The sequence below is a fragment of the Littorina saxatilis genome, linkage group LG6, assembly GCF_037325665.1.
Source record: "Littorina saxatilis isolate snail1 linkage group LG6, US_GU_Lsax_2.0, whole genome shotgun sequence".
NCBI classification, from domain to species: Eukaryota; Metazoa; Mollusca; class Gastropoda; order Littorinimorpha; family Littorinidae; genus Littorina; species Littorina saxatilis.
This window is the reverse complement of record NC_090250.1, coordinates 41,621,501-41,642,664: the sequence shown is the minus strand read 5'-3', so window position 1 is coordinate 41,642,664 and position 21,164 is coordinate 41,621,501. Positions and strand designations below refer to the sequence as shown.

Here is a 21,164-nt window from a genome sequence, read left to right as displayed (position 1 = left end):
AAAGGAGCGTGAATTTCAGCTATCAAACGGTAGCACAATCAGCGTTTTTTGGTACTCTACTTTGGAATATTTGATTCTGTGTCAGGAACTTTTATCCGCGCCAGATACTTGTGTGACAGCAGTGAAAATAACTCTCGATACACTTGTGTTCTTCTGTGTTTTTTTGCTGTACCTTTGTCTGACTGTTTCTGTTAACTCACTTGAGTAATCAGGAGAGACTTTGTTTTCACTGCTGTTAGACCCTAAGCCCTGCTGAACGGGTTTTGTAAATCACTAAAGCTTCAACTCTTCTGTTACAGATCACTCCTCAAGTGTTAACATTACAGCAACCTAAATTAACTCTCTCCATCAACAGATAGCCATTTAGTTATGTCCCTTGAACATGTAAATACAGTTTACGGAATGAATTGGGATTTTCATGTCAAAATTATAGACATTCACATAATGGTAGAAGGTAAGCGGATCATTAGTTTTTTTACGAGAGTTGACGGTGATTGTCGTTGCTGGGGTGGTGGCGGTGGTGTTGGTGGTGGTGGTGGTGGTGGTGGTGTGTGTGTGTGTGTGTGTGTGTGTTGAGAAAAAACCCAAAACAAGTTTATACAATCTACGAGAAAAATAGTTGTAATATACGATGGTATATGACAATATGTATCAATCTTGAACGATTAAAAGCATTTGTATTGTTTGATAATGTCATGTTTGAGGTACACAAATTACTGTGCCTTTCGTGGGTTTTTTTTCTGAAGATAGTAGGCCTACTTTCCTAATGAACCTGCACTAATACTAGATTGAGGTGAGCATGCTATGCTCGCCGCTGTCAATACAAATCAACCATTTGACCAAATGATTTATCACAATTCATATGTTATATTTTTGCAAACTGGGAATGACCAGGTATAAATGGAAAGTTCTATGTATTGAGGGATACATATTTATTGATTTAAAGCCCCACAATGATGTGCATGGCAACAAAAAAAGAAAAAGAAAAAAAGAATCGATCATTTCAGTGTTATGGTACTGCGGCTATTACAAAAAGATGAATGAGCTAAATTTTCCTCGGCCCTGCTATGGTCGGCCGTAAGCCTAACGACTGTGGCACATCGATACATACCCATTACTTGTAGTTCCTAGTCCTTTAGAAACATACATACGAACAAAAACGTCACATACGTATCTGTCCGGGTGTAGTCTTTATGACAATAAATTCATGAAAACCCCCACATAAACCAGTTGGATGTTTTGTGGAATCAATTTTGTAAGTTACACATTTGGCAGTCTGCAACAGTAATTCAGCACACACAAAATCCTACTCTGTGTGTGTGCGTGCGTGCGTGCGTAAATGTATGTGTGTGCGTGAGAGAGAGAGAGAAAGAGATAGAGAGAGAGTGTGTGTCTTCTGTCTACCAACTACCCACTATACATGCACGTCTTATAAGGTTAAGGAGTTATGAGTGCGTGTGTTACTCCTACAACGACGTAGCCGACTTTTTATCTGGCTCTGAGCGCGTGAAGAATGTGGAGTACAGAGTAGCCTATGTTTGTCTATGAACCTGCTATTGCTGTGAAAACGCCAAAACTGATCATTTGACTTTTTGCCACAGTCTCTCGTAGTCACGGATTTCTTTTAGGCCTACTACCTTGAGACAACTCAATTAAGGTGATTATTAGGTAGTAATCGTCTTATGTGACTGTGTGTCAATGCAAGGCGGAACTATAGTGATGGTAATGAACTGAACACCTACTTATGCTTGTATTACAGTGTCTGACCGTCGCAGTGACGATTTATGAGTCAGTAATAAGTTCATGTGCCTGTGTGCCAACGCAAGACGAAACAAACAATGCTGTGAACGAACAAACAAACAGACAGAGTGAAACCTATAAGCCGCTTTATTACATAAAGGCGGCTTAAAAATGTTTGGCAAACCCGATTGCAACCAATTGGTTGTATTGGCTCGCAAAACGTCAAGAATTCAGCTTTCTTGCAGTACCCTCTTCACTTTACTGTGATAGACCTAAATGCAAATACATGTAGTAACAGTTTCAAACACGGAGACCACTGTGTGAACTGAAAAAGAAAACCAAAATTAAATCGCTTCCGAATATTCAAAAAGGTTTAAAGAGACATGTCGACATGAAACAGGGAACCAACTAGCCTTAAAGCATGCAGATTTTTTCCAATCGTCTCGTTATCATATATAGTTTCAGATGTGACAGCTGATGGTAATGAAAGTACATGTAGGGGAAGGGTCCCTAATATGGACCACTTTTTGTTTATTGCTGCTAACTAGCTTGTTTTCTTGCGAAGAAGTTTCATTTTGTGGTTGGTAGTCCTTCTCTCTAAGTTTAACCATTAGGCCTAATTAGAGTGAAATAGCTTTGATAGACCTTCAGCAAAAATAAAATTCAGAAAAAAATCACAAATGGTCCATATTAGGAGCCTGGGCGCCCAATACGGACCAGTGAAGCGGCCTTCACGAATCACTGTAAAAAGCCCCCTATACTTCAAAATAACATGATTCAACTTAGTGTGCAAGTCAGACAAATTCAAATATGCTTTAGATTTAGCTGTTTCGGGTTGATGAGAGCATTATTTGAAGCACACCAGGAAACTGAAGAAGCTTATCAAAAACAGAGTGAAAATAAGTGAAATTATCAACTCCCACAAAAAAAAGATTATTTGTTGCATTTTTTTGTGAAATCTCGAGGGCTAGTTATAGGTTATTTTCAGCAAGCTTCTTAATGAATTAATTAAAATTGCCTTAGTTTTTCTTATTTTCTTCGATTTGTTGAAGGTGGTCCATATTAGGGGACTCACACATACTTTGAGGTTTTACTATTATTTTTTGTTTGCAGTAAAAACTCGGGGTACACACTGTTAAAATGTAACAAATACTGTCTTAGCTTTCATATATAGCCATTTTTGTGTTATGAAAGCTTTGGCTGTGGACAGAAACGAGTCCGTTTTAGGCGGCAAATTTAGAGTGAACGCTGCCAAAAGTGAAAAATAGCGAAAAAGCATAACGATTTTGAGGTTTGTGTTTCTGCAATGTTTTGACATGTGCAACTTATCCAAAGAGGGTGAATAAAGCGAATGAAATTGTTTTGAGCGCTCTAGGGCCGTTAGTTTGTCAGAACAGGAGGTGGTCTATATTAGGAGCCGGTCCATGTTAGGAGCCTTTCCCCTACCATTCCTGAGGCAGCGCCGATTTGCTGGACTTATACTTAACAGAGAATTCCCCTCTGTTGCAACCAGTCCCGTTTTCCCCTGTACGCTTTCTTTTGTGGTAAGCACATCCTTTTGAAACAAATGTCAGTGTCGACTTATTTAAAATGCAGAACCATAAACTGAAACACAAAGACAGCAACAGGTTTTGTCGGAGCAGACAAAACATGTCACAAACGCGGACCTAACTCAGGGTCATGTCGGTATTTTAGCGGCCTCTATCCAGTTTGCGTCTCAAAGTGTTGAAAAGTACTGTGTCTTACTAGCTGATTTGAATGTCAAGGGTAAGTCAAGGTGGTTTACTTGAAGCCCGCAAGAAAAGAGAGGCTCTGATTTACCAGAGTGGTACAGAACGTGGAGCACTGTGAGAAGCCGTGACCTTGCTAGTGATACATAATGTGGGACACGAGATCAACCTGCTGACCAAATATACTGACAGGACAGCGATAACGTAAACATCTGAATTAGTCGTAATCAGAACCATCACTGCAGAAAATCCGAGTTCAAAGTTACGGTGATCTACCTTTTAAGAAAAACGACGCATTTTACTGTTGCCGGGTAATTCAAAACGGAAAAACTCTGTAACTTCTGTTCTATGGATGCGAAGGAACACACACAATGGCTGAAATAAAGGTCAAGAATGCAGCTTTGAGGAAGATCAGTCAGGACAGATGTTCCGCCAAGGGAAGGCCTGAGGATTCGGACGACGGAGTCCCGTACGACTCAGGCTGGTCCTGGATGATTTTATGTGGTAAGAAGATTTTTTTTCTGAGTGACATTACATTTCGATGTTCGTGGTTGAATTGTGTATTTCTCTCTTTCTCGGAGACAGGGGAACGTCCACTTCAGTTTGAAGTTTTCAGTATTAATGAAAATAGGGTTAAACGTTTAGAGAACTAAAGCGTTGTGCTTCAAAAAATAAAAAAGTGAACAAATAATAATAATGCGATACTGACTGTCGAGTTGCAGGATACGCACACATTCTTGCTCAGTTGCACTGGAAATGTACGATAATATTGTAGGGAAGGATGTCAAGTACAGTAAAGTAAACCTAAGCCTACCTTGCAAGCGGTTACCCTCATAACGCTCCAGTATCGCCTTAGAGTGGGGGATCGACGTTTTACTAGTCTAGGTACTATATTCTGTGCAGGAGCAGTTCCTCTTGAGAATAACCAATCCCCGTAATAACGGCAATATTTGGTCAATTGGTATCACCATTTTTTAATTTGATTTTTTTTAGCACGCAAATGTCCAATATCCCCACCCTCTCTTTCTCGCGCGTTTGTTTACGTGTGTGTACGAGTGCCCATCCACAGTCAAACCTAACAAAATAATTGTTTATCACAATTGAGCATAATTCAAGTAAAGACGAAAAACAATGTTTCAACCCCTGCTTTGAGGAACAGCAGTTTGAGACAATAAACGGAGACGCTATTGTGGTGTTTTTTTGCACTCTATGCCGCTTATAAATTGACGTCAGAGATCCTCCGAAAACGGCGTATGGCTGCCTAAATGGCGGGGTAAAAAACGGTCATACACGTAAAATTCCACTCGTGCAAAAACACGAGTGTACGTGGGAGTTTCAGCCCACGAACGCAGAAGAAGAAGAAGAAGACGTCAGAGATTTCTATAAGGAAGATGGTGGTTGGTTAACTTAAGCTTAACGTCCTCACAGAAACTAGTGCCTGTTAGGGACATGAAGTGGTTATATGCTAGGAGATATAAGGGAGAATGGTTCAAGAAGACGCGTCTTCAATTTGGACACTCCGACTCCGTCTGAAAGTTTGGGGTAAAAGTCATTCAAGTACAGAATGTATGATAAACAGAATACTTCATGACTTGCTGTGTGATACCAGGTGTAGGCTACAATCGTTTTGTTTTTTCCAAGTATTGAATCCAAAATTTAAAATAACGAGTTTAAACCTTGCATCACACAGCAAGCAAGCCATTTAGTATTCTCTATTGCATTGTTTAGGTTGTTTTGTCAACTACGTGATACTGTCCGGCTTCCTGAAGTGCCTGAGTTTGTTCTACGTGGAGATACTGCGCCGCTATGATGCCCACGCTACGGAGGCTGGTATGCTCTTCTCCTTGAGAGCCGCTCTTTTCAGTGTCAGCAGTGAGTACACCGTTCGGATCCCCTATGTCATATATATTGTATGCCACGATACTAAAACTGAATACAGTTTTGTTTAAACCAGTACACCGGCATCCACCAGGTTGAACTGTTCACTGACTCGTACTAACATTACCTCCAGACAGTCTTGCAACTTTGCTACAATATTTCTTTTAATTCTCGGTTTAATAGCTGCATGCACAGAGTTTGCATCTAACATTTTTGACTAAAGCGTGGACAAAAAGCCTATTCACGTTTTCTTTGGTTGCTAGGCGTTGTAAAAGATTTGTTCAATCCATTCTGATCTTGTGAGTATATTCAGCAACGCAGCTTTACTTTGGGAGCCCGCCATACAGTTGAGAAAGGAAATAAGATTGAATTGGACTTGAATAGCCAAATAGGTTGAAACCACAAACAGTCAACTAACCAACACACACACACACACACACACACACACGCACACACACACACACACACACACACATACACACACACACACACACACACACACACACACACACACACACACACACACACACACACACACACACACATAGGTAAGTTTTGATTTTTGAAATTGTCGCCCATTCTTTCAGAGTTTGTTTGTTGAACGCACCAATAATGTTAAATAATACGATAAAAGACTATTGTTATTAACTGTGTCTGCATGTATTCTGTTTCAGGCCCGTTTGTGATGAGCGTTATGGTTGGTCAGCTTGGGATAAGAACAACAGTCCTGATTGGTGCGCTGATGTTCTCACTCAGCGGAATTCTGTCATCACTTGTTGATAACATGGTGGCGATTGTGGTTCTCACCGGGGGATTGTTTGGTATGTTGGCGTTGGTTATTATATTACATATTTATATATATATGTATATAAATAGCAGTACGGTAGACTAAAAAGAGTAGCGTCTGAGTGTTTCTTTAAATAATTGTTAGCTGATATTTGTTTTGCTAATACCGGAGGCTAACTGACTTGATTTGCATGCACACTGAATTCAGCGCACCAGCCTTGGTGATCCACTCAAACTTATAGTGCAAAGATAACACAGAGGTACTCAATACAACAGTTCCCTATGCTACACATCTTTTACGGAAGTTGAGATTAAAAGATATGCTTATTTATGCGGATTACTTCATTCCTAATAAGGTTTCTGTCATTTTCAACGCTCATGAATACAAGACATCCGAAAGGTGTCCACTAAGAAAATGTCGAGCGAAGACTTCACTGAAGAAGCGTATCCGGAAAGCACACATTTTGAATGATTATAAAACAGGGGCAGGGAGGAAAGCAAGGGGAGGGGGGGGGGGGTCGAAAGAAAGCTGGGGGAGTGGCACGGGGAATGGAAAGGGGGGGGGGGGGAAGGGGGAGGGGTATGGAAAAAGACTTAAAGGGCAGATCAGCGTGACAAGAATGCCCCAAGATATTGTGTATAATTAGGGGGAATCTTGCAATCGGTGAGAGCAGAAATACCCTTTTTTCAGAATTTTTATTTTTCAATAACTATGAAGTACTGAAAAATACTTTGAATTCTGCTTTAAATGACAAAAAATGTCTTAAAACTACTCAATAGCATTGAGAACTGTTGTATTGAGTACCTGTTTGTAATCTTTAACGGAAGGTGAGATTTTAAAAGATCATATGTGTTTTAAATGTTGCTAATTAATGCGGATGACTTCATCCTAACAAGGTTTGCATCATTTACAACTTTCATGATTACAAGACACCCGAAAGTTGTCCACAAAGAAAATGTTGAGCGAACGTGAGGTTATGATGGGAATTCACTGAAGACGCGTATCCGGAAAGCACACATTTTGAGTGACAGGGGCGGGGAGAAAACCAAAGGGGGTGGGGGGACGGGGGGGGGGGGGGGGGGGGGGTGGCGTGAGGCAAGAGGAATAACAAGTCGCGTAAGGCGAAATTACTACATTTAGTCAAGCTGTGATCTCACAGAATGAAACTGAACGCACTGCATTTTTTCACAATGACCGTGGTTCGCTGCTCGTGCAAAACGCAGTGAAACTGACGAGCCTGTTTAGCGCGGTAGTGGTTTCGCTGTGCTGCATAGCACGCTTTTTACATAAATTTAGTCAAGCTGTGGAACTCACAGAATGAAACTGAACGCACTGCATTTTTTTCACAATGACCGTAGTCCGCCGCTAGCGCAAAAGGCAGTGAAAGTGACGAGCCTGTTTAGCGCGGTAGCAGTTGCGTTTTACTGCATAGCACGCTTTACTGTACCTCTCTTCGTTTGAACTTTCTGAGCGTGTTTTTAATCCAAACATATTATATCTATATGTTTTTGGAATCAGGAACCGACAGATGAAATTGGTTTTAAAACGATTTCGGAAATTTAATTTTAATCATAATTTTTATATTTTTAATTTTCAGAGCTTGTTTTTAATTCGAATATAACATATTTATATGTTTTTGGCATCAGAACATGATGAAGAATAAAATAAAAGTAATTTTGGATCGTTTAATAAAAAAAAATTAATTACAATTTTCAGATTTGTAATGACCAACTCTATGTTAAAACATTTAGTCAAAACTTGACTAAATGTAACAAGTCGCGTAAGGCGAAAATACAACATTTAGTCAAGCTGTCGAACTCACAGAATGAAACTGAACGCAATGCAATTTTTCAGCAAGACCGTATACTCGTAGCATCGTCAGTCCACCGCTCGTGACAAAGGCAGTGAAATTGACAAGAAGAGCGGGGTAGTAGTTGCGCTGAGAAGGATAGCACGCTTTTCTGTACCTCTCTTCGTTTTAACTTTCTGAGCGTGTTTTTAATCCAAACATATCATATCTATATGTTTTTGGAATCAGGAACCGACAAGGAATAAGAGGAAAGTGTTTTTAAATCGATTTCGGAAATTTGATTTTGATAATAATTTTTATATGTTTAATTTTCAGACCTTGTTTTTAATCCGAATATAACATATTTATATGTTTTTGGAATCAGAAAATGATGAAGAATAAGATGAACGTAAATTTGGATCGTTTTATAAAAAAATAATTTTAATTACAATTTTCAGATTTTTAATGACCAAAGTCATTAATTAATTTTTAAGCCACCAAGCTGAAATGCAATACCAAACCCCGGCCTTCGTCGAAGATTGTTTGTCCAAAATTTCAATCAATTTGATTGAAAAACGAGGGTGTGACAGTGCCGCCTCAACTTTTACAAAAAGCCGGATATGACGTCATCAAAGACATTTATTGAAAAAATGAAAAAAAAACATCCGGGGATGTCATACCCAGGAACTCTCATGTCAAATTTCATAAAGATCGGTCCAGTAGTTTACTCTCAATCGCTCTACACACACATACGCACACACACACACATACACCACACCCTCGTCTCGATTCCCCCCTCTACGTTAAAACATTTAGTCAAAACTTGACTAAAGGTAAAAATTGATAATTTTATGTCATTCTACGCTTGAATAACCGCGTTGCAAAAACGTAAACATTGACATTAAAATTTGCCTTTATTTGCAAACATGTTTCACGGAATCCCAGTACATGTTTACACCGTCATGCTACACGACATTCGCGCCATGCAAATAGCTGCGATATCTCTATTTATAACATGCAAGAAAATGACAAGAACAGTAATTAAATCTCTCCAAAACTCTGTGCAGTTGAAACCAGACATCTAAGAAATAGTTATACATGTATTCACTTCTGAACAATGGGCGGATAGAGATATAAATCATGCTGCTTCAAGAATAACTTAACATGAATTCATATCAATGTTTTTACATTTAGTCAAATTTTGACTAAATGTTTTAACGTAGAGGGGGGAATCGAGACGAGGGTTATGGTGTATGTGTGTGTGTGTGTGTGTGTGTGTGTGTGTGTGTGTGTGTGTGTGTGTGTGTGTGTGTGTGTGTATCTGTCTGTCTCTGTGTGTGTGTGTGTGTAGAGCGATTCAGACCAAACTGCTGGACCGATCTTTAAGAAATTTGACATGAGAGTTCCTGGGAGTGATATCCCCGGACGTTTTTTTCTTTTTTTCGATAAATACCTTTGATGACGTCATATCCGGCTTTTTGTAAAAGTTGAGGCGGCACTGTCACATCCTCATTTTTCAATCAAATTGATTGAAATTTTGGCCCAGTAATCTTCGACGAAGGCCGGACTTCGGTATTGCATTTCAGCTTGGTGGCTTAAAAATGAATTGATGACTTTGGTCATTAAAAATCTGAAAATTGTAAAAAAAAAAAAAAATTTTTAAACGATCCAAATTTACGTTCATCTTATTCTTCATCATTTTCTGATTCCAAAAACATATAAATATGTTATCCTCGGATTAAAAACAAGCTCTGAAAATTAAAAATATAAAAATTATTACTAAAATAAAATTTCCGAAATCGATTTAAAAACAATTTCATCTTATTCCTTGTGGGTTCCTGATTCCAAAAACATATAGATGTGATATGTTTGGATTAAAAACACGCTCAGAAAGTTAAAAAGAATAGAGATAAAGAAAAGCGTGCTATCCTTCTCAGCGCAACTACTACCCCGCTCTTCTTGTCAATTTCACTACCTGTGCATCGAGCGGTGGACTGACGATGCTACGAGTATACGCTCTTGCTGTAAAAATGCAGTGAGTTCAGTTTCATTCTGTTAGTTCGACAGCTTGACTAAATGTTGTAATTTCGCCTTACGCGACTTGTTCCTTCTTTTTATAGAGGGGGAATCGAGACGAGGGTCGTGGTGTATGTGTGTGTGTGTGTGTGTGTGTGTGTGTGTGTGTGTGTGTGTGTGTGTGTGTGTGTGTGTGTAGAGCGATTCAGACTAAACTACTGGACCGATCTTTATGAAATTTTACATGAGAGTTCCTGGGTATGATATCCCCGGATATTTTTTTCATTTTTTCGATAAATACCTTTGATGACGTCATATCCGGCTTTTTGTAAAAGTTGAGGCGGCACTGTCACACCCTCATTTTTCAATCAAATTGATTGAAATTTTGGCAAAGCAATCTTCGACGAAGGCCGGGGTTTGGTATTGCAATTCAGCTTGGTGGCTTAAAAACTAATGAGTTAGTTTGGTCATTAAAAATCGGAAACTTGTAATTAAAATTATTTTTTTATTAAACGATCCAAAAATAATTTCATCTTATTCTTCGTCATTTTCTGATTCCAAAAACATATATATATGTTATATTTGGATTAAAAACAAGCTCTGAAAATTAAAAATATAAAAATCATGATCAAAATTAAATTTCCGAAATCGATTTAAAAACAATTTCTTCTTATTCCTTGTCGGTTCCTGATTCCAAAAACATATAGATATGATATATTTGGATTAAAAACACGCTCACAAAGTTAAAACGAAGAGAGGTACAGAAAAGCGTGCTATGCAGCACAGCGAAACCACTACCCTGCTGAACAGGCTCGTCAGTTTCACTCCGTTATGCACAAGCGGTCATAGTGAAAAAATGCAGTGCGTTCAGTTTCATTCTATGAGTTCCACAGCTTGACTAGATGTAGTAATTTCGCCTTACGCGACTTGTTCTCAATTGGCGCAGTAGCCTTGTGGTTAGGACATGAGACACGAAGTCTCGAGGTCGATAGGTCGAGAGTTCGAATTTTCGCCGGGGCGTTTATTTTTTCCCCTTGATCTTTCTTGAAGATAAAATATAATCAGTCTTGAGAGAGCAAACCGGATGTTATCCCTGCAAAATTCAAGCGTTGACTGAAGCTCTCAAGGTCATACACGCCGTATAGGTGGGGTTTCGGGTAGCGTTTGCTGTACAGAATTCTGTACATGATTGTATCCCTATTTTTCAACCCCGTGGCCCCGGAAAGTCATAAATAGACCACAGCTTTCATCCTTGAAGAGTGATAATACTGACGGCTATAACGCTGTCAACCGATCACGAGTCTTCTCACGTGATATTTCTTGATCATGTGACCGGTGTCACCGATACATTTCGCCGCTAGTTAGTATACCGAACCAGGCACGGTGTAGTCAAGTCAAGTAAAGTCAAGTATTTTATTGTTTTGGGCCGTTCGCCGACCTAGTTCGGCTTGGTTCGGCTGTAGTTAGTAGCGGGCTTTACACGTTCTACTTCTAGGTACGGAGCCTGAACGCCGCGTGGTTTTTTTTTTCTCTCAATTTTTCTTCTTCTGTTTTTCTAACAGGTTTGGGTCATGCTATGGTGATGCCATCAGGGGACGTTCTGCTGGGTCACTACTTCCGGAAACGACGTTCCCTCGCCTTGGGCCTCGCCAAGTGTGGCGCCAGCTTGGGAAATATGCTTGCTCCACCACTTATCTCCTTCTTCTTGGAAACCTACGGTCTTTTCGGCACCCTGCTTCTGACGGGAGGGCTGTGTCTGCATTGTTTACCTGCCGCCATGTTGTTCAGGCCCACGACTTTCTACAGCAAGCGAAAGGTTGAAAAGAAACGCAAAACAGTTTCTGAAGGACGCCGGGAGCTGAGCGAGGGCGCTGAAGAGATTGAAGTTTTGATTGGAACAGATCCACGTGGTGACGTCTCTGCGGAGAAGGACAAATCGTTTCAAATGGAACAAGTGGGGCCTCAGCTGTCTCGTGAAAAAGAGGGTAACAGTGCTTTAGCAGAACGTAGTACGATTATGCAGGGAGCAACAGGGGAAGGTGGGCACGAAATAAAAAAATCAAACGAAGCTCTTATGTCCAACATTATCAACGCAAACGCACAACCCCAGCTTTCTTTACACACGGGAGACGTTTCCGCGTGTCAGCGACAGGAAAACTCAGCTTCTGATGAGCTTCAGCAAGAAAACGATGACTCAAATCCAGGTCAGCCACGGAAGAAAATTCACACAAAGCGCAGAGGAAGCGTCTCAGATACGCTACTTGAGGCAGCACGACAGTCATCCTCAAAACGAAAGGATTCTTCAAAGGGAAGCTTAGACGACCCCTGTAATACGTCAAATGTTGAAGCCAACACACAGACAGGTACTTCTGATCAGAACCTGCGACAAAGTTATGTGTACAAGCAGGTAGCAAAGTGTTGTAAAGCTGCCTTCTTCATGCTGGACTTTTCACTCTTCGCTCTCCCCCTGTTCCGTCTGCTGTTGGCTTACTTCGTCCTCTTCCCGTTTATCAATATAATGGTCAACTACCTCCCCGCCCTGGCCGTCGAGAGCGGCTTCACAGAGTCCGATGGAGCGCTGCTGTTGACCATCATCGGAGCTCTTGACCTGGTGTGTAGACTGTCCTGCGCACTGCTGATCAACTTCAGGCTGTTGAAAGTGTCCACCATTCTCGCCATCGCCTTCCTCGTTCTGGGGGTGACGTCGCAGTTCATACGTTTCATGACGTCATGGGAGCTGCTGGTGGTGCTGTCCGTGTTGCTAGGGCTACTGGGGGGCGTGCCCAACACCACCATCTCCATGCTGGTGCTGGACTTTGTGGGTCTGGACAGGATGAGCAAGACGCTGGGCTTCGTCATCTTCACGCTGGGGGCCTGCACGTCGGCCTACTATCCCCTGCTAGGTATGTGTCTGGCGTCTGGCGTTGTGTGCAAAAATAGAACGAATACTTCTGCTTTCTGCTAAGGATGTGTGTGGTGTCAGTGTCTGTGACGTGTCCAAGTACGGGTAGTCAGAAATTACACATTTATAATTATCACGCCTGCCTTCCAGGACCTGCTAAGCATGTGTGTGGCATCATGATCTGTGTGTTTCCAGTACGGGGTCGTCAGAAATATAAAGATTCTGTCTGCTTTCTGCTGTGATGTGTGTGTGGGGGGGGGGGGGGGGGGGGGAGGGCGCCGACGCCAAAAAAGTCAAAACAATCTGTGTATACCTTTTGTGCGAGGTACATCCGTGACATTATATTTTTGACGTGCAGGGTGCATCCGTGACATATATTATCTATCTGACGTGCAGGGTACATCCGTGACAGGACCGGGTCGTACTTCGTCGTGTACCACGTGCTCGGAGGCGGCTCGCTGCTGGCGGCGGCAATTTTATCCTGTGAAAGATGGGTCAGGCCACTGCAAGAGAAGAGGATAAACGTATCACCTGGAACCTCGAATACTTTGTGATAGATTAGTGAAATGGAGGCTGTGTAGTGTTTTGCCTAGGTGGCCGGAAAGGGTGCGTGAATTTCAGCTATCAAACTGGACGACAATCAGCGTTTTTTGGTGCTCTACTTCGGAACATTTGATTCTGTGTCAAGAACTTTTATCCGCGTCAGATACTTGTGTGACGGCAGTGAAAACAACCTCTCGATACACTTGTGTTCTTCTGGTTTTTTTCTGTACCTTTGTCTGACTGTTTCTGTTAACTCACTTGAGTAATCAAGAGAGACTTTGTTTTCACTGCTGTTAGACCCTAAGCCCTGCTGAACGGGTTTTGTAAATCACTAAAGCTTCAACTCTTCTGTTACAGATCACTCCTCAAGTGTTAACATTACAGCAACCTAAATTAACTCTCTCCATCAACAGACAGCCATTTAGTTATGTCCCTTGAACATGTAATTACAGTCTACGGATTGAATTGGGATTTTCATGTAACAATTATAGACATTCACATATTATGGTACAAGGGAAATGGATCAGTTTTTTACGAGAGTTGACGGTGATTGTCGTTGCTGGGGTGGTGGTGGTGGTGGTGGTGTGTGTGTGTGTGTGTGTGTGTGTGTGTGTGTGTGTGTGTGTGTGTGTGTGTGTGTGTGTGTGTGTGTTTGTGTGTGTTGACTGAGAAACAAAAACACACGTTGATCACAATCTACGAAACAAATAGTTGTAATATACGATGGTATATGACAATATGTATCAATGCGATTAAAAGCATTTGTATTGTCTGACAATGTCATGCTGCCTTGAGTTACACAAATCACTGTGCCTTTCGTGGTTTTTTTTATTTTCAAGATTGTTATTTCCCTATGAACCTGCGCTAATGCTAGATTGAGGTGAGCATGCTTTGCTCGTTGTCAATAAAAATCGACAATTTCAGTGTTATTTTCCGGTGGTACTGCAGCTAATTCAAAAGATGTAAAAGCAAAATATTCCTCGGCCCTGCTATGGTCGGCCGTAAGCTACTATAACTGCGGCACATCGATACATGCCCATTTATCATAGTTCGTTCTTTCGAAATATAAATACGAACAAAACCGTTACATATGTATCTGTCCGGGTGAAGTCTTTATAAAAATAAACTCATGAGAAAAAAAATCACATAAAACATGCATTTGGATGTTTTGTGGAATCAATTTTGCAAGTTACACATTCGGCAGTCTGCAACAGTAATTCAGCACACACAAAATCCTACTCTGCAAGCACAGAAAGCAGCCTGGGTGTTGGTTTAGTCCAAGAGAAAGGATGGTTTTGTGTCATGTAAGACAAGACCGGCACGGTTGGCCTAGTGGTAAGGCGTCCGCCCCGTGATCGGGAAGTCGTGGGTTCGAACCCCGGCCGGGTCATACCTAAGACTTTAAAATTGGCAATCTAGTGGCTGCTCCGCCTGGCGTCTGGCATTATGGGGTTAGTGCTAGGACTGGTTGGTCCGGTGTCAGAATAATGTGACTGGGTGAGACATGAAGCCTGTGCTGCGACTTTTGTCTTGTGTGTGGCGCACGTTATATGTCAAAGCAGCACCGCCCTGATATGGCCCTTCGTGGTCGGCTGGGCGTTAAGCAAACAAACAAACATGTAAGGCAGATCTGTAGAAGAAGCCCGATCGTGTACGTGAGGAAAGACAAAATTGCCAAGGAAGGTGCCTCAAAGGAACAGTTCACGTCCCAGCTGCAGTACAAGAAAAAACAAAACTTGACTAAATATAAAAAGACAATAATCAAAAACCAGAGGAAAACCAGAGCGGAGAAAGATGACTACCACCTGCTCCAACGTGAAGAACAAGTCGTCCTACTCAGACTCCGCACTGGACATAACAGACTAAACCATCATATGGCCACAAAGCTGAAGCTAGTTCCCTCCCCCCTATGTCCGTGTGGCAAGAATCAGACAGCAGAGCACATCATGCAGGCTTTTCCATACCACAGTGCTCGAGGGACACCATCTGGCCAGAGGAGACAGCGCTACAAAAGAAGCTACGGACCCAGAGAGGACTTGGAGAGGACAGCACGTTTCGCCCTGCAGTCCGGACTGACGATTTAACAGCGAACGACAAGAAGTACGCGGGAAAGATGGTGTTTTAACAGGAACTACAACTGACAGATGCCGCAAAGGACCGTGTTTTCATGATGATGAAATCAGTTTAGTTTTATGTACTTCGTTGATGACTTTGACTTGTTGTTGTTGTTGTTGTTGTTGTTGTTGTTGTTGTTGTTGTTGTTGTTGTTGTTGTTGTTAGCCTTTAAAGAAAATATATGATTGAATCATATATGCAAAATTCTGATTAGAATTAAAGCTTAAAATAATAGTAATCGACCCAAAATTGATCCCATCTTATTCTTTTAGGCACTACGCTCGAGGGGACGTGCTGGACCCGAACCAGTCTTCGGGTTTAGGCTAGCGAAGCCTTTGTACATACATGTAGTCTCGGTTGGCTGTTTTTTTTAAGTGTTGATCTTTTAGTTTGAGGAAAACAGATTGACAAAATGTTTTTATACCGCTTCACGCCATGTGTTATATATCTCCGAGTGCTATTTCGTCTTTTCAATGAGCAACAACCAACAAACACGTTAACTATACACTCAATTCAATTTAAAGTTGAAGGGACAAACCAATGGGGACTTTAACGCTCCTCGGAGTTATGCGCATCTAGTCAAGAAATAATGTTTACCTCAGTTTCTGCCGCTCTTAGTTTCCAGTTTTGATTGGATGAGGGACGGGCGGAGTGGCGTGGTGGTAAGACGTCGGTCTCCTAATCGGGAGGTCGTGAGTTCGAATCCCGGTCGCTGCCGCCTGGTGGGTTAAGAGTGGAGATTTTTCCGATCTCCCAGGTCAACTTATGTGCAGACCTGCTGGTGACTTAACCCCCTTCGTGTGTACACGCAAGCACAAGACCAAGTGCGCACGGAAAAGATCCTGTAATCCATGTCAGAGTTCGGTGGGTTATAGAAACACGAAAATACCCAGCATGCTTCCTCCGAAAGCGGCGTATAGCTGCCTAAATGGCGGGGTAAAAACGGTCGTACACGTAAATTCCACTCGTGCAAAAACACAAGTGTACGTGGGAGTTTCAGCCCACGAACGCAGAAGAAGAAGAAGATTGGATGAGGCTAGACATGGAAAGTTTAGAAAGGAATTACTTTGTATGCTTTTCTCCGGTGCCTGGCCTAGACGGAAATTGCACCTTGATGTAATAACCATAATTCCACATTAAGCACCGTTATTGTGGCAGTTTCATTAATTTTCCGTCGGCCTTTGTGCAGTTAAGTCTTCATCAATTTGCATTAAAAAGAAGGGAATCCAGGGCTTTTAGAGCGCATACGAAAGTCAACAAACGATGGACCTGAAAGGCCCCGCGAGATAAATACATCATGAATCAATGTCCTTCACATTAATTTTAATGAGACAGAAATCGTCTTTCGCCCGAGGACAGTTCTGCGACTGATCGCTATGCTTAGGTAAAATCTCGACAAATAAAGGTCCTCATTTCACCCACGTAGCAACCACATATCATCCACATGTGACACATATATGACATTTATGTTACCATGGGTAGCCAACCAGAATCAACTTCTGTATCCCTTTACTTGTCTTCATAATGCGCGATTGAATCAACTACAGAGGTGATTCCAGGTCTTTGTTGCACGTTTCATTTCATGCAACCTGTAAGGCTTTGTCGCAAATCTTGTCTGAATCACGAGTTATGATTAGAAGCCAAGATTTTGATAGAAGCGTGAAGCTAGGTGTTACTTGTGTAGCTCAAATTGCTTTCGATCAAACATCGTTCACAGAGTGTAACCGGATTTATGGCGTTTGATTAACATCCGTAGACCGCCCCAACGAATCGATTGTGGGGTATCCATCTTGTGTCTAATTCTACATGTACATGTATAAAGTCTGTTAATATTTCAAAATACCACTTCCAACACTGGTGCTTCGCGATTGTTTGGTGACGTTACAGGTTTGTCAATCTTTTTCTCTTTATAGAGACCGAGGTGCGAAAGCTCACACGGCAATCTTTGCAGTGGATAACAAGTAGAAAAAATTCTGGATCGTTCAGTCTACCTCTCAATGACGGAATCATTCCAATCCTATGTCCGTTTGGAAGCTGAAAAAGGCCGTGAAACAATATTCTTGCTATTGAAGGAGACTACTAAATACGAGTGCAAAAAGCGGTTAGCCATTGTCGTTTAAATCCAACCAATGTATGAAGTGCGGACACTCGGCTGCTATAGAAAGTAACGATGCAAAGTTTGTTCTTTCTTCTGATGTTGACTTGGTCCGCATTTCCCTTGACCACTGGGCTGAATCACGTGACCACGTCGTCCTGGCGACGGCTGAGCGGTCAGGACTTGGAGGTCAGCGGTTACGAGGTGGAGGTGCAGGGAAGGTCTAAGGTGGAATGTATCAGGGAGTGTAACAAGTACAGTCACTGCACCTCCTTTGTCTTCAACGTCTCCTCTCGCACCTGCTACCTGCAGCCTGCTCTGGACAACACCGTTAACACTGCACACCTGGGACAGGTGTATGTTAACACGGGTAAGACACCACACACACTGCAAGCATGGGACAGGTGTATGTTAATACAGGTAAGACACCACGCACACTACACACCTGGGACAAGTGTATGTTGACACAGGTAAGACACTAACACACTGCACACCTGGGACAGATGTATGTTAACTGACACAGGTAAGACACACACACACTGCACAACTGGGACAAGTGTCTGTCAACACAGGTAAGACACTAACACATTGCACACCTGGGACAAGTGTATGTCAACACAGGTAAGACACTTCCACACTGCACACCTGGGACAGATTTATGTTAACACAGGTAAGACACCACACACACTGCAAGCCTGGGACAGGTGTATGTAACAGTTAACACAGGTAAGACACCACACACACTGCACACCTGGGACAGGTGTACGTTAACACAGGTAAGACACTAAGTAACACACTGCACACCTGGGACAAGTGTATGTCAACACAGGTGAGACACAACACACACTGCATACCTGGGACAGATGTATGTTAATACAGGTAATACACAAACACACTGCACAACTGGAACAAATGTCTGTCAACACAGGTAAGACACTAACACACTGCACACCTGGGACAAGTGTATGTCAACACAGGTAGGACACAACACACACTGCATACCTGGGACAGATGTATGTTAATACAGGTAAGACACAAGCACACTGCACAACTGGAACAAATGTCTGTCAACACAGGTAAGACGCTTCCACACGTCACACCTGGGACAGTTGTATGTAACAGTTAACACAGGTAAGACACCACACACACTGCACACCTGGGACAGATGTATGCTAACACAGGTAAGACACCAACACACTGCACACCTGTGACAGTTGTATGTAACAGTTAACACAGGTAAGACACCACACACACTGCACACCTGGGACAGTTGTATGTAACAGTTAACACAGCCTGGTAAGACACCACACACACTGCACACCTGGGACAGATGTATGCTAACACAGGTAAGACACCAACACACTACACACCTGGGACATGTGTTAGATAAGAAAACAACACACACGTGGCACGCTTCGGACTGGTGTATGGTATAGCAGAACTTGTCCCGTTCATAAGAAAGAAAACTGATCCAAAGTAGGATTGTTTTTTTTTAAAGCTGTTGCCTGATGTTTCTTTGAGCATTGAAAAACATTGCTGCGATGGGGACACACACATTTGTTTTACATTTAGTCACGATTTGAATACATTTTTTCAGATAGACCGAAATCGAGACGAGGGTGATGGTGTGTGTGTGTGTGTTGACCAATTCAAAAAAAACTACTGGGCAGATCTTCATAAAACTTTACATTCAAATTCTTCCAGATGATGTGCCCAGAAGTGTTCTTTATTTTTTCGAGAAATGTGTTTAATGACGTCATATCCGGCTTTTGAGGCGGCGGCCCTGTGACAACCTAATATCTAACACAATTGATTGTGATTTTGGTACTGTTATCAACATTACCACCAAATATACTGCCAAGCCTACCCGTTCGTACTTATGACCAAACTCAAAATAGCGTTCCCCAGTAGGGGTGTCACCAATTAGAGAAAAATACACCGCGAATCTTTCTTTACTTTCGTTGACGTGACACTTATTTTCGCACAATTCCTTTTTTAAGTTCATGTGGTCATTGTCAAACTTAGAATAGGGAAAACGGGGATCAGGTATATTATTGGATTGTGCAAGTAGATAAAAATAAAGTGTTGTTTTTGATAAAATACAACAAACGTCTCTGTACTGTTAATTTTATATTTACCAGAACACGGGGGATAACCGGTCATAAGCGGGACTGAGGCTCTACGCGGGGCCTGACACGATTGAAGGCACGTTTTGTCAGTTTTCTTGGATTTGTTTGATTTACGTCGGGATTTAAAGTAAGCTACAGATTCAGCGATGCCTTACATTGTTTCTCGATGCATAAAATGTCATAGAGCGGTTCATATGTGTCCGTAAATTACCATCAAAGCTGAACATGTCGGCGATCGAGCGCCGGAAATGGCTGTTCGATGGGTTTTGGAAGTAGAAATGTGCTTTATTTTACAAAATCCGCTCGTATTTGACATCGGTTTGGGATTTTAATGGAAGATGGAGTCATTGAAGATGCAAACAAGTGCTATTTCGGGGGTAGAATATATCGACCGACCCTGTAGGCGAGAAGCGGTCAAATGTGAGAGATGATCGTACGCGGGGCTGCCGACCGCGAATGGAACAGCAGATTCATATATTGTTTTGATCAGTAACATACAATAACAGTCTTTTTTGCAATCTGAAATGTTTAAATGTAATGATATCAAAGGTTTGTAGCAAAAACTAATGTATTACTATTATTTTTGTACTGAATTTCAAACATACATTTACCCCCAATTTTTCCTGTTTTTTCCCAATTGTTTTTGGTGTGATCAGAAAAGCTTACATTTGATAACAAAATATTTGTTTTCTTTTTATTTGAAGTAATGAAACATGTACAATAAAGTTGCTTCTACGTTGTGGAACACTCTTTTGTTTAAAAAATGTATGTTAAAGTTTTGAAATTAACACTTAAAAATGTACAGGTTCTTGTGACTGTTCACGTCATACTGAGCCAAGGGCTGTCCCTTTTCTTCTTTGCCCAAAGTAATCAAAATCAGGCAACCCAGAATGTTGCTTCAGAACTACTCCTCGTAACAGGGGGTAGGATGGCAGTCAATGGACACAAGGATTTCATGATTAAAACTATTTTTTGTGTGTCGCAAAATTCACGTCACAAATGTCACAAGAAACAGCACTGCTGTGAATAATCAATTTCGTTTTCTAACAGCGAGAACGACATTTTCATGAACCGCTTATAGTAGTCTGTGCTGAAAAACGACATCCGGGAAGACGAGCGAAATGGCAGCAAGGCGTCAAATTCAGTGTAGTGATCGCTTCACACCAAAAGTACATGTCACAAGAAACAGCACATCCTTGCAAATCTATTACTTTATCTAATTTACTGCTTCTTTTGATCTAAAATGTTTCTGATCAAGACGTTCAACAAAACAAAAGCACACGACTGCCTGTAATATTGGTTCTGGATAATTTAAGATGTTTCTCGTGACAAGTCACAACACATGACGCTATTGTCACAAGAAACATTCACATATGCTTTTTTTTCTCCAACAAAGGGGTTTATGTTTAGAAAAATATTTTTTTCTTGTTAAAGCTTCTT

The 21,164-nt window shown here is 41.5% G+C and overlaps 1 protein-coding gene across 1 annotated transcript; it reads left to right on the top strand.

Annotated features, from left to right (window-relative positions):
* The first annotated feature begins 3,533 nt into the window (after nt 1-3,533).
* On the top strand, nt 3,534-13,947 carry LOC138969238 (monocarboxylate transporter 12-like). Its single transcript, XM_070341984.1, has 5 exons — nt 3,534-3,974; nt 5,199-5,342; nt 6,023-6,169; nt 11,503-12,843; nt 13,239-13,947. The coding sequence occupies exons 1-5, from the start codon at nt 3,842-3,844 to the stop codon at nt 13,394-13,396; spliced, it is 1,923 nt and encodes a 640-aa protein (XP_070198085.1). The 5' UTR covers nt 3,534-3,841; the 3' UTR covers nt 13,397-13,947.
* The last annotated feature ends 7,217 nt before the right edge of the window (nt 13,948-21,164 follow it).

What these genes read in the sequence shown, in the direction of transcription:
- LOC138969238 (XM_070341984.1), top strand. Translation starts at nt 3,842, where the DNA reads ATGGCTGAAATAAAGGTCAAGAATGCAGCTTTGAGGAAGATCAGTCAG. An exon ending in GTCCTGGATGATTTTATGTG is followed by an intron (nt 3,975 to 5,198) that starts GTAAGAAGATTT and finishes TGCATTGTTTAG; the next exon opens with GTTGTTTTGTCAACTACGTG. An exon ending in CGCTCTTTTCAGTGTCAGCA is followed by an intron (nt 5,343 to 6,022) that starts GTGAGTACACCG and finishes ATTCTGTTTCAG; the next exon opens with GCCCGTTTGTGATGAGCGTT.